This window comes from Oscarella lobularis, chromosome 18 (genome assembly GCF_947507565.1).
Source record: "Oscarella lobularis chromosome 18, ooOscLobu1.1, whole genome shotgun sequence".
In the NCBI taxonomy this organism is placed as follows: Eukaryota; Metazoa; Porifera; class Homoscleromorpha; order Homosclerophorida; family Oscarellidae; genus Oscarella; species Oscarella lobularis.
In genome coordinates, this window is record NC_089192.1 from 953165 (window position 1) to 961441 (window position 8277).

Genomic DNA, 8277 nt, shown 5'->3' on the forward strand with positions numbered 1-8277 from the left:
TAATGTACGCAAATCTACGTCAAGAGTCGCAATGTTATGCGGATTCTTCGCAGGCTATGAAGCGAATAGTTTTGCTCGCGCTCGTCGTCTCCGTGCAGGCTTCTCTCGTAGACAGCGCCGACTGCGACTTCGATCTCGAACGAGTCGCGCAACGGCGCCAATCGATTCGCTACAGAACGAAATTTCGCGACGGAGTCGCTCCGATTGATTGTCGACTATTGGAGACCGAACGAGCCGACAAGGCGTCATCGCGAGTGCGAATCGTCGCGAAACGATCGTCGCAACTGGAGGTGGCCGACGCCCAAACTGCTGTTAGGCTTTTATAGGCTAGTTTTGCATTCCTTTTCAGATCCAGATCGCGTTCAGCCATCGCGCGCGCGCCGACCCGGCGTTTTGGCTGAATTGCACGACGAACGTCGGCGTCGTCGCGCTGAAGGCGTGCACGGACGCGACGCGACGCGTTCGACGAACGATTTCGATTGCAAAGCCGGCGCTCGGCGATCTCCGGTCGACGGCGGCGACGGCGACGGGTTTCGCGTGTGTGGGCGTGGTTGCCGGAATCGTCTTGCTGTCATATGTGCTCGTTTTGTGCTTGGGAAAAGAAAAGAGGTGAGCACCCGGATGTTAGTTTGTGTGCGACGCGCTGATTGGTCGGTTTTTAGGAAGGGCGGCGACGCTGAGAGCGGGAGTGACAAGGAGGACGAGAATGGAGATTGTTTGAAGGCGAGCGAGTCGAAAGCCTTGAAACCCGTTGAGGTTATTGGGAATGGGGAGAAGAAGGCTGAAGAGGCGAAGGAGGAGGAGGAGGAGGAGAATAAGAAGGATGGTGATAAGGAAAATGAGGCTGCCAGACATTCCTCAACAGCAACGACCAAAAGTGACGAGCCGGCACTTCCTGATCGCAGACCTCTCTCTCCTGGAGACAGTGCCGTACGAGGATCGCCGCTTACAGGTCACAAAGACGCTAGAGGGAGAGGAGGAGGCGGGGGAGATTCGCCTCGGTTGCCACCGCAACGGCTTTTCTCTCGATCTAAGGCGTCTCCTCACACGCCGACTAAGGAAATGGGGCCTCCCTTGCCCGAAAGCAACGCGAAGAGGCCGTTGCCGCGTGAACGAGAAGCGACGCCGCCCGCTGCAGCTGCAGTTGAAGATGATGAGGACGACGATACGCTCTATGCTAAGGTAACCAATCAGCATCAACATCGTCCGCGTGCTGTAACGCTCGACGACGTCACCTACGCTGAGCCAGAAGTGCCGTCAACCCGCAAGGCATTTACATTGCCTGCGAAGGGACGGAGTAGTGGCGGCGGCGGCGGCGGCGTCAGCTTCGATCTGACCGCGTATGAATCGGACCCAGATGCGGATACAGATTCCATGTACGCGACGCCGACGTTGGAACCAAAGAAACAGGAAGAGGAGAAAGAGAAGAAGGAAGAAGAGGAAGAGGACGCCAGCGGCGGTGCTGTGGTCTATGCGCAGCCGTCAAAGCGTCCTCACACTTCCCCGGCGCCACCCGCGGATGTAGATAAATTATACGCAAAAGTCGATAAGGAGAAGAAGACTTCTTCGTCGCCAAAGTCGGATCTATATGCGCAGCCGCACAAGCACGGTAAGGGAGTGCAGCTTGATCATCACGCGACTGCCAGTCTTGGAGAGGACGGCTATTCACATGTCAAACTCAAACCTAAGGAGGCGCATGGGTATTCAAAGGTAGGGCCACCTGCAGCTGCCGGTAAAGTGCAACACGATGAACTTGGCTATGCGGTGGTGGACAAGAAGATTGGATCTGAAGACGATCCGGATTACGAAAAGGTGGCCTTTGGGGAAGGAAGCGGAAGCGCTAAGAAGGCGGATGTACCTGATCCAGGATACGAGAAAGTGGGACCCGATTCTGGAGTCATGAAGGGAGACGATCCGGATTATGAGAAGGTCAACATAGCAGAGAACATTAAGAAAAAGAAAGGCGACATCCCCGATCCTGGATATGAAAAGGTGGGCCCCAATTCAGACGTTATGGCGAGGGGAAAAGAAGGCAAGGAGCCGGATTACGAAAAAGTGGGCCCTGACTCAAAATTGATGAAAGGTAAAAGCGAGAAGGACGTGCCTGATCCAGGATATGAAAAGCTGGGTAGTGGCAGTGGGGGTGGGGGTGGTAATAACACAAATGCCTCGTCACCTGTTGATCCAAACTATGAAGACGTTGGAGAGGTGAGACAGAGAGCCGTGTCATTGGATCGGGATGATGACGACGACGGCGACGACGCGGTGCCGCCGGCGCCGGCGGGAAAACGGGAGGCGGCGTCTCTGCCGTTGTCACCTATTGATCCAAACTATGATGAGATAGATGACGATTTTCGTAAACGGATTGAGGAGTTTCAGCAGAAGGATACGGATGACAAAGAAGCATAGAGAGAGTAGCGTAAAGTTTTAATGTGAAAGTGTTGAGTAAGAGACTAAAGGCAGTATAACCTAGCTCCTTTTGTACAAAATCACATGTTACTAGCAGCTGACCGTACGTAAATAAAGGTAGGTATCATTATCGTTATCTAACCGTGCACCGTGTTTGTTGTGTGACTCCATTTTGGTTTTCGTTTCTCGACAAAGGCCTGTATGCCTTCCTGGGCGTCGTGAAAACGAAGGTTATCGACCATTGCATTGCCTGCGAGTCTGCATAGCAAAGAAAGGTGAGACAGTAAAAGCAAATCCACTTGCTTCTGACCTGTACGCTTCTTCTCGGTCTAGTTTCATCTGCTTATTAAAGCAAGCCTTTCCAAAAGAAAGAACAGAGTGGCTCGAATCGGATATTTTCCGTGCAAGAGCCACGGTCTAAGGAGAACAATGTTACCGGTAAGTGTTGCATATGTAGATTAAATACTGCGTTTATTATGTACCTCTTTCTCCAAGTCCGCCTCAGGAACAACTGCGCTCACTAATCCATGTAGATAAGCCTCTACACGGCAATGTCTAAAAACGCCTTATCATGAAGAGAAGGACTTGCCTTGAGCTGATATTGGTTCTCCGGTAAGGAGCATTTTCATGGCAATTTTTCTTGGAACAGAACGCCCTAACGCAACGCCGGGAGTCGAACAAAATAATCCCACCTTAACACTTGAGGAGAAACAATGGGTAATTAATCAGTAATTTCTTTGATAAATAAATTTTCAACCCAGGAGTAGCAAAACGAGCCGTATCAGCTGCAACGGCAATATCGCAGCTGGCAACGAGCTGACATCCAGCCGCTGTAGCCAAGCCTCGAACTTGGGCCAAAACAGGCACAGGAACGTTTTGCACGAGACCCATCAGCTCGTTGCACATTTCAAAGACGCGTGTATGATGCGAACTCCCTTCAGTGCTCGTCTGATTTTAATTATTAAATTAAAATTATTTAATGGTGATATATCAAACCAGTTCTTTGAGGTTGTGGCCTGATGAAAAGACGTCTCCCTCCGCCGAGAGGATAATAACTCGTGCGTCCTCTTTTTCTCGTTGGATGTCTTTGTGCAGCGACTCGAGCATGGCGAGTGAAAGCGCGTTACTGAGATGTGTTTATGAAGCAGGGTAGGTTTCGAAGCAAGATTGCACGTACCGCTTTGACGGATTCGATAAGATTATGTTTCTTATGCCAGATTCGAGGCGAATAACGCGTGTCAGCGCTTGCATTAGGGAAAGAATCTCTATGGAACGAACAGCAATACTATAGATGAAGATTAACCCCGTGCGCATGTTCCACCGTGCAAGGAAAAATGGTGAGCGTGAATCCATCGAATCACTGCGAATCGCGTCTTCCATACGCGTCCGCGGCGATTTTCGTCGGTCTAAGACTTATTTGAATGCGCATCCTGTCGTTCGTAGACGGACGACGACAAGAAAGAGCGCACGAACCCGATGCGAGAAGTCAGCATCGAGAAACTGTGCCTAAACATCTGCGTCGGCGAGAGCGGCGATCGTCTGACGCGCGCAGCGAAAGTGCTTCAAGCGCTGACAGGCCAGGATCCGGTCTTCTCGAAAGGCAAGGACCTAAACGGAGCGGTGGGGCCCCTTTCCAATCGTGCGCTTCTCTTGGCAGCCCGTTACACCGTTCGATCATTCGGAATACGCCGAAACGAGAAAATAGCCGTTCACTGCACAGTGCGTGGAAGCAAAGCAGAGGAAATCCTTGAGAAAGGACTCAAGGTTTGAGACCCTATATTTTATTTTCTTCATTTATTTATTTCTTTGCTCTAGGTGAGAGAATATGAGTTGAGAAAGGACTGCTTTTCCGATACCGGAAATTTCGGCTTCGGCATCCAAGAGCACATCGATCTGGGCATCAAGTACGATCCCAGCATCGGTATCTATGGAATGGATTTCTACGTCGTGCTGAAACGACCTGGATACAACGTGAGGTATCGCAGACGCAAACGCAGTCGCATTGGCTGCGCGCATCAGGTGACCAAAGAGGAGTCCATCAAGTGGTTTCAGCAGAAGGTGAGGACAGATATAAAGACCTTTTTCGCATTCTTTATGTTCTTTCTACTAGTTCGATGGAATCATATTGCCGGGTAAAAAGAAGAAATAAATATGTACTGTGCCGTTATGTGAATGAATCCTGGCTAGTAATAAAGAGCTTTTTCTTTCACACTGTGACAGTGAGTGGCCTTCTTTTGCTACCAGTTAGCTGATAGCGCGGAAACGCACGAGGTAGGTACCCCTTGGAGAGGTCACGTGGGACACCCGTCGCGTCGCGTCACGTGAGAACGGCTCTCTGTTTATGATTTCGTTTGCTCTTCTTTCACTCGTCTCTCTTGGTCTTGTGGCGGCAGCTGAACGGAAAAACGTTCTGTTCTTTGCTATAGATGGTTCCCAATCGCGTCACATAGTAGGCATTTACGGCAGTCTAGTCATTCCACAGACTTGCGTCCTGAACTGGGTTGCTATGGCTCAGCGCAAGCTCTATCTCCGCACATTGATCAACTCGCTGCCAAGTCAATGCTCTTTGAGCGCGCCTACTGCCAGGTAGCTCTGTGCTCGCCCTCAAGGTAGACTATAAGTACAGTAGTAGGTCCAAAGTGCTGTGGCTCCTTACTAGACGATTTTATTAGAGCGTCGCTACTCACTGGTCGCCGACCTGACACCAATCACGTGTGGTTGATTAGCGGAAAAGAGTACTGGCGAGATTTCACCAATGCCACGACAATACCTCAATATTTTAAAGAGAACGGGGTAGTCAGTCAGTAGTCTTAGAGAGTCTGCCTGAGAATTGACATTTGATTTTCAGTACATTTCTATTGGTATGGGTAAAGTTTTTCATCCGGGAGGGGCCAGTGGAAACGATGATCATAAGTATTCGTGGAGTCCTGAGGGTTTGCCTTATTATCACTGTAAGCTGCAGCGGTGGCTTTTCTTTCCCTAGTTCATGGCATTTGGGTTTTAGCTCCTATAGAGGGTCAGTACGGTCCGGGAAAAAATCTGACAAGTATGCAGTAAAAACAGATTATGTAGTTTGTATATTCGTAAGGTCTTTGGTGGGCCTTTGATGGCTTTGCGGATAATCAGTTACCAGACGGACAGATCTGTGACCAAGCAGTCAAAACGCTTAAAGCCCTCAAAGTCAACCGTACAAAAGGCGAAGAACGACCGTTCTTCTTAGCCGTTGGATTTCACAAGCCAGTACGTAGAGAGAAGAGGAAGATTAGTATGTAACTCTTCCATTTTCTTCTCCTTTAGCATGTTCCTCTATTTGCCCCCAAGTCATATTTCGACCTATATCCAGAAGCAACTAAAATTTCACTGCCAGCAAATCCACGACCTCCAATCGGAATGCCGGATATTGCGTGGTCCATTTGGGCTCACCCGCGCGAATACGGCAACTTGAAAATGTATTTCGAAGGAAAGAATTGCACGACCAACGCAACCCAATCCCTCTCGACCGACTGCGCCATTCCTGATGCAGCGACGCGCGAATTTCGTCGCGCCTATTATGCAAGCATGACGTATAGCGATTTTCAAGTTGGAAAGGTACTTGCAGAGTTGGAGGCACAAGGATTTGCCAACGACACAATAGTCGTTCTGTGGGGAGACCATGGATGGCATTTGGTAACCGAAAAATTTTAAATTCTGCCTACTTTTTGAACGTCGACGTCTCTTTTTAGGGAGAGCTTGGTGAATGGGCGAAATTCACCGTAATATCTCACGTGTTCCCTCTTGCTTTTCTCGTAAAAAATATCTTTTATTTAGAATTTTGAAGATGCTACTCGTGTGCCGTTTCTACTGCATGTTCCTGGCGTGACTGACAAGGGAATGCGATCTGATGCTCTTGTCGAATTGATTGACATTTTTCCAACGCTCGCTGACGTCACAGGACTGCCAATGCCTCAAGTGTGCCCCGAGTCAAAGAAGCCGGTTAGTTTGAAACTGGTACGTATTTCCTGTTTGTTTGAAAAGTCTTACGATAGGGTTTGCTGACTTGTGTTGAAGGATCCAGCGTCGCTCCACTATTGACAAATCCGAAGATGCCTTTCAAGAAGGTAATACATTAGAAAGGTCTTCTTAGATACTGATACAGCACTAATAGTTATTTTCAGGGCGCATTTTCTCAGTATGCCAGACCTGCCAGCGGATTGAACGTCATTCCTGGACATCCCTTCGAAGATGGATCAAAACCTGAGCAAGTGATGGGATACACTATGCGAACGGACACGGTACGGGATCTATTGTCATCAAAATGATTTATGACGTATTTTCTACCAGTATCGCTACACGCTGTGGGTCCGCTTCAATAGTACGATGGCAATGCCTTACTGGGATGACGTCTGGGGTGAGGAACTCTATGACCATACTACCCCCACCGTGCATTTCAATGATGAGAACGAAAATTTGGCCGATAAGTCAAGCATGGCCAAGACAAAGGCGGAACTGAAGCAAATGCTCATGGCAGGCTGGAGGAAAGCGGCGCCATAACGCAAAGCAAGTGCTTAGACCGCGCCTTCACTCCTCGTATCTCTTTTTGTGCGTTTTTTTTGTTTTCTTTTTTGCTGCAAGTGCGCAATTCTGCCACGTTTCGAAAAAAACATGAGGTACGCTAGTAGTGCATTATCTTCCAAATAGTTGCGGCCATTGTTCGTCACGTGATTGCAGGCGCCACTAACGATAGGCTCCCGCGTTTTTTGTCCGGAAACTGCTCAAACTGCCCAAACCAGTTTCGCGTGTTAGGCGTGCGTGATCACAATTCCCAACTGTGATTGGTTCTTACGTCGCCTACGTCATTGGAATCCGGGTTTGAGTGCATGTGCGACTCGCCGGTTTCAGTAACTCTCGGCCGAACTTTCTTCGAAGCAGGCGCACGTCTGCAGCGGCCGCGTTTTTCGTTCGTCGTCGACACCGGGGCGGCCGAGAAAGGCATTCTGCCTCGCGGCAGAGCACACGATCTGGCGGGGACAACGGCGTCTTCCGGTGAGAACGAGCGACGCCCCCAATTTCATTCACGAACCTAATCGCGCCTATTTTCGCAGGAAATCCCCGCAATCCTTCGCGAAGGATTGCGCCCTGGGTCGACGAAGACAGCGCAACGCGGCCGGCACGTCGGTAAGTCAGCAACGCGCCCGTTTTCGCCTTCACGCACGATCGATTGATTTTTTTCTTTCAGATCGTCGCGCCTCGGCGCGCGATGACGTGCGTAGATGGGATCGCACAGCGCGGCGTCTCCGCTCGCCTGTAAGAACCGAATCCGCGCGACTTCCGTCGTCTCGACCGCGCGATTGACAGTCTACGCGTTTTCTTTAGAAAAGCGACGGCGATCCCCCGTCAAAGCCGAGCAAAACGGCTGATCGTCGCGCCTCGCGACATCGACGATGGTAACCTAAGCCTTCTCTTCACGCATCCTCCATTGTTCTATATAATGTGTCATAGATTGGAGACACGCGGAGGAAACATCTGTCAACAGCTGCCGGCGGACCGCACCCACTTGGAAGGTAATGACGTCATGTGGATTAATTAATTAGTTTATTTATTATCTTATTTTAGTCTGCGATGACGGCAACGATGATGACGACGACGGCAATGACGACAACGATGGAGGACGGCCATAGCAAAGATGGCCTGACACTACCGACGAGGCAGAAGATCGAGGTTTGTCCTTCCCTTGGGCCCGTGTGGTGTAGGCGTGCTCATAAGGGCGGAGAGCTCTCGCACTGCACCCAAGCTGATTGCACGTTTTGCCACTGTTCCCTCTTTGGGCCAGACGGAACATGTACACTGACAGCGACCTAGGGGGTGGGAGGGAGGGTTTGAAGTGGGGCA

General features: G+C 50.1%; 5 protein-coding genes across 5 annotated transcripts; 4 read left to right on the forward strand and 1 right to left on the reverse strand.

The window, feature by feature from the left end:
• Positions 1-41: 41 nt before the first annotated feature.
• On the forward strand, positions 42-2545 carry LOC136198213 (nucleolar and coiled-body phosphoprotein 1-like). Its single transcript, XM_065988115.1, has 3 exons — positions 42-290; positions 350-609; positions 663-2545. The coding sequence occupies exons 1-3, from the start codon at positions 57-59 to the stop codon at positions 2407-2409; spliced, it is 2241 nt and encodes a 746-aa protein (XP_065844187.1). The 5' UTR covers positions 42-56; the 3' UTR covers positions 2410-2545.
• On the reverse strand, positions 2420-3699 carry LOC136198216 (enoyl-CoA hydratase domain-containing protein 3, mitochondrial-like). Its single transcript, XM_065988121.1, has 7 exons — positions 3587-3699; positions 3406-3535; positions 3167-3357; positions 2999-3108; positions 2892-2950; positions 2720-2826; positions 2420-2667 (listed from the first exon to the last, which is right to left on the reverse strand). Exons 1-7 carry the CDS (start codon positions 3658-3660, stop codon positions 2547-2549), a joined length of 792 nt encoding a protein of 263 aa, XP_065844193.1. The 5' UTR covers positions 3661-3699; the 3' UTR covers positions 2420-2546.
• Positions 3664-4618, forward strand: LOC136198217 (large ribosomal subunit protein uL5-like). The gene is made up of 5 exons (XM_065988122.1): positions 3664-3746; positions 3853-4009; positions 4067-4173; positions 4225-4467; positions 4520-4618. The coding sequence occupies exons 1-5, from the start codon at positions 3744-3746 to the stop codon at positions 4556-4558; spliced, it is 549 nt and encodes a 182-aa protein (XP_065844194.1). The 5' UTR covers positions 3664-3743; the 3' UTR covers positions 4559-4618.
• A 107-nt stretch (positions 4619-4725) lies between these two features.
• Positions 4726-7136, forward strand: LOC136198232 (iduronate 2-sulfatase-like). The gene is made up of 13 exons (XM_065988145.1): positions 4726-4838; positions 4892-5018; positions 5082-5202; positions 5258-5360; positions 5414-5455; positions 5498-5649; positions 5707-6075; positions 6132-6161; positions 6217-6381; positions 6435-6506; positions 6564-6680; positions 6730-7055; positions 7117-7136. The coding sequence occupies exons 1-12, from the start codon at positions 4751-4753 to the stop codon at positions 6937-6939; spliced, it is 1596 nt and encodes a 531-aa protein (XP_065844217.1). The 5' UTR covers positions 4726-4750; the 3' UTR covers positions 6940-7055; positions 7117-7136.
• A 143-nt stretch (positions 7137-7279) lies between these two features.
• LOC136197772 (uncharacterized) lies at positions 7280-8247 on the forward strand. The gene is made up of 6 exons (XM_065987595.1): positions 7280-7431; positions 7491-7563; positions 7625-7692; positions 7762-7832; positions 7888-7949; positions 8002-8247. Exons 3-6 carry the CDS (start codon positions 7646-7648, stop codon positions 8245-8247), a joined length of 426 nt encoding a protein of 141 aa, XP_065843667.1. The 5' UTR covers positions 7280-7431; positions 7491-7563; positions 7625-7645.
• Positions 8248-8277: the final 30 nt, after the last annotated feature.

What these genes read in the sequence shown, in the direction of transcription:
- LOC136198213 (XM_065988115.1), top strand. Translation starts at nt 57, where the DNA reads ATGAAGCGAATAGTTTTGCTCGCGCTCGTCGTCTCCGTGCAGGCTTCT. An exon ending in AACGATCGTCGCAACTGGAG is followed by an intron (nt 291 to 349) that starts GTGGCCGACGCC and finishes ATTCCTTTTCAG; the next exon opens with ATCCAGATCGCGTTCAGCCA. An exon ending in TGCTTGGGAAAAGAAAAGAG is followed by an intron (nt 610 to 662) that starts GTGAGCACCCGG and finishes GTCGGTTTTTAG; the next exon opens with GAAGGGCGGCGACGCTGAGA.
- LOC136198216 (XM_065988121.1), bottom strand. Translation starts at nt 3,660, where the DNA reads ATGCAAGCGCTGACACGCGTTATTCGCCTCGAATCTGGCATAAGAAAC. An exon ending in AGAACCAATATCAGCTCAAG is followed by an intron (nt 2,951 to 2,998) that starts GCAAGTCCTTCT and finishes ATTGCCGTGTAG; the next exon opens with AGGCTTATCTACATGGATTA. An exon ending in GACCGAGAAGAAGCGTACAG is followed by an intron (nt 2,668 to 2,719) that starts GTCAGAAGCAAG and finishes TTTGCTATGCAG; the next exon opens with ACTCGCAGGCAATGCAATGG.
- LOC136198217 (XM_065988122.1), top strand. An exon ending in GGATCCGGTCTTCTCGAAAG is followed by an intron (nt 4,010 to 4,066) that starts GCAAGGACCTAA and finishes TTCTCTTGGCAG; the next exon opens with CCCGTTACACCGTTCGATCA. An exon ending in TCCTTGAGAAAGGACTCAAG is followed by an intron (nt 4,174 to 4,224) that starts GTTTGAGACCCT and finishes TCTTTGCTCTAG; the next exon opens with GTGAGAGAATATGAGTTGAG.
- LOC136198232 (XM_065988145.1), top strand. Translation starts at nt 4,751, where the DNA reads ATGATTTCGTTTGCTCTTCTTTCACTCGTCTCTCTTGGTCTTGTGGCG. An exon ending in TCCGGGAAAAAATCTGACAA is followed by an intron (nt 5,456 to 5,497) that starts GTATGCAGTAAA and finishes TATATTCGTAAG; the next exon opens with GTCTTTGGTGGGCCTTTGAT. An exon ending in GAGACCATGGATGGCATTTG is followed by an intron (nt 6,076 to 6,131) that starts GTAACCGAAAAA and finishes GTCTCTTTTTAG; the next exon opens with GGAGAGCTTGGTGAATGGGC.
- LOC136197772 (XM_065987595.1), top strand. Translation starts at nt 7,646, where the DNA reads ATGACGTGCGTAGATGGGATCGCACAGCGCGGCGTCTCCGCTCGCCT. An exon ending in CGCGGCGTCTCCGCTCGCCT is followed by an intron (nt 7,693 to 7,761) that starts GTAAGAACCGAA and finishes CGTTTTCTTTAG; the next exon opens with AAAAGCGACGGCGATCCCCC. An exon ending in GGACCGCACCCACTTGGAAG is followed by an intron (nt 7,950 to 8,001) that starts GTAATGACGTCA and finishes ATCTTATTTTAG; the next exon opens with TCTGCGATGACGGCAACGAT.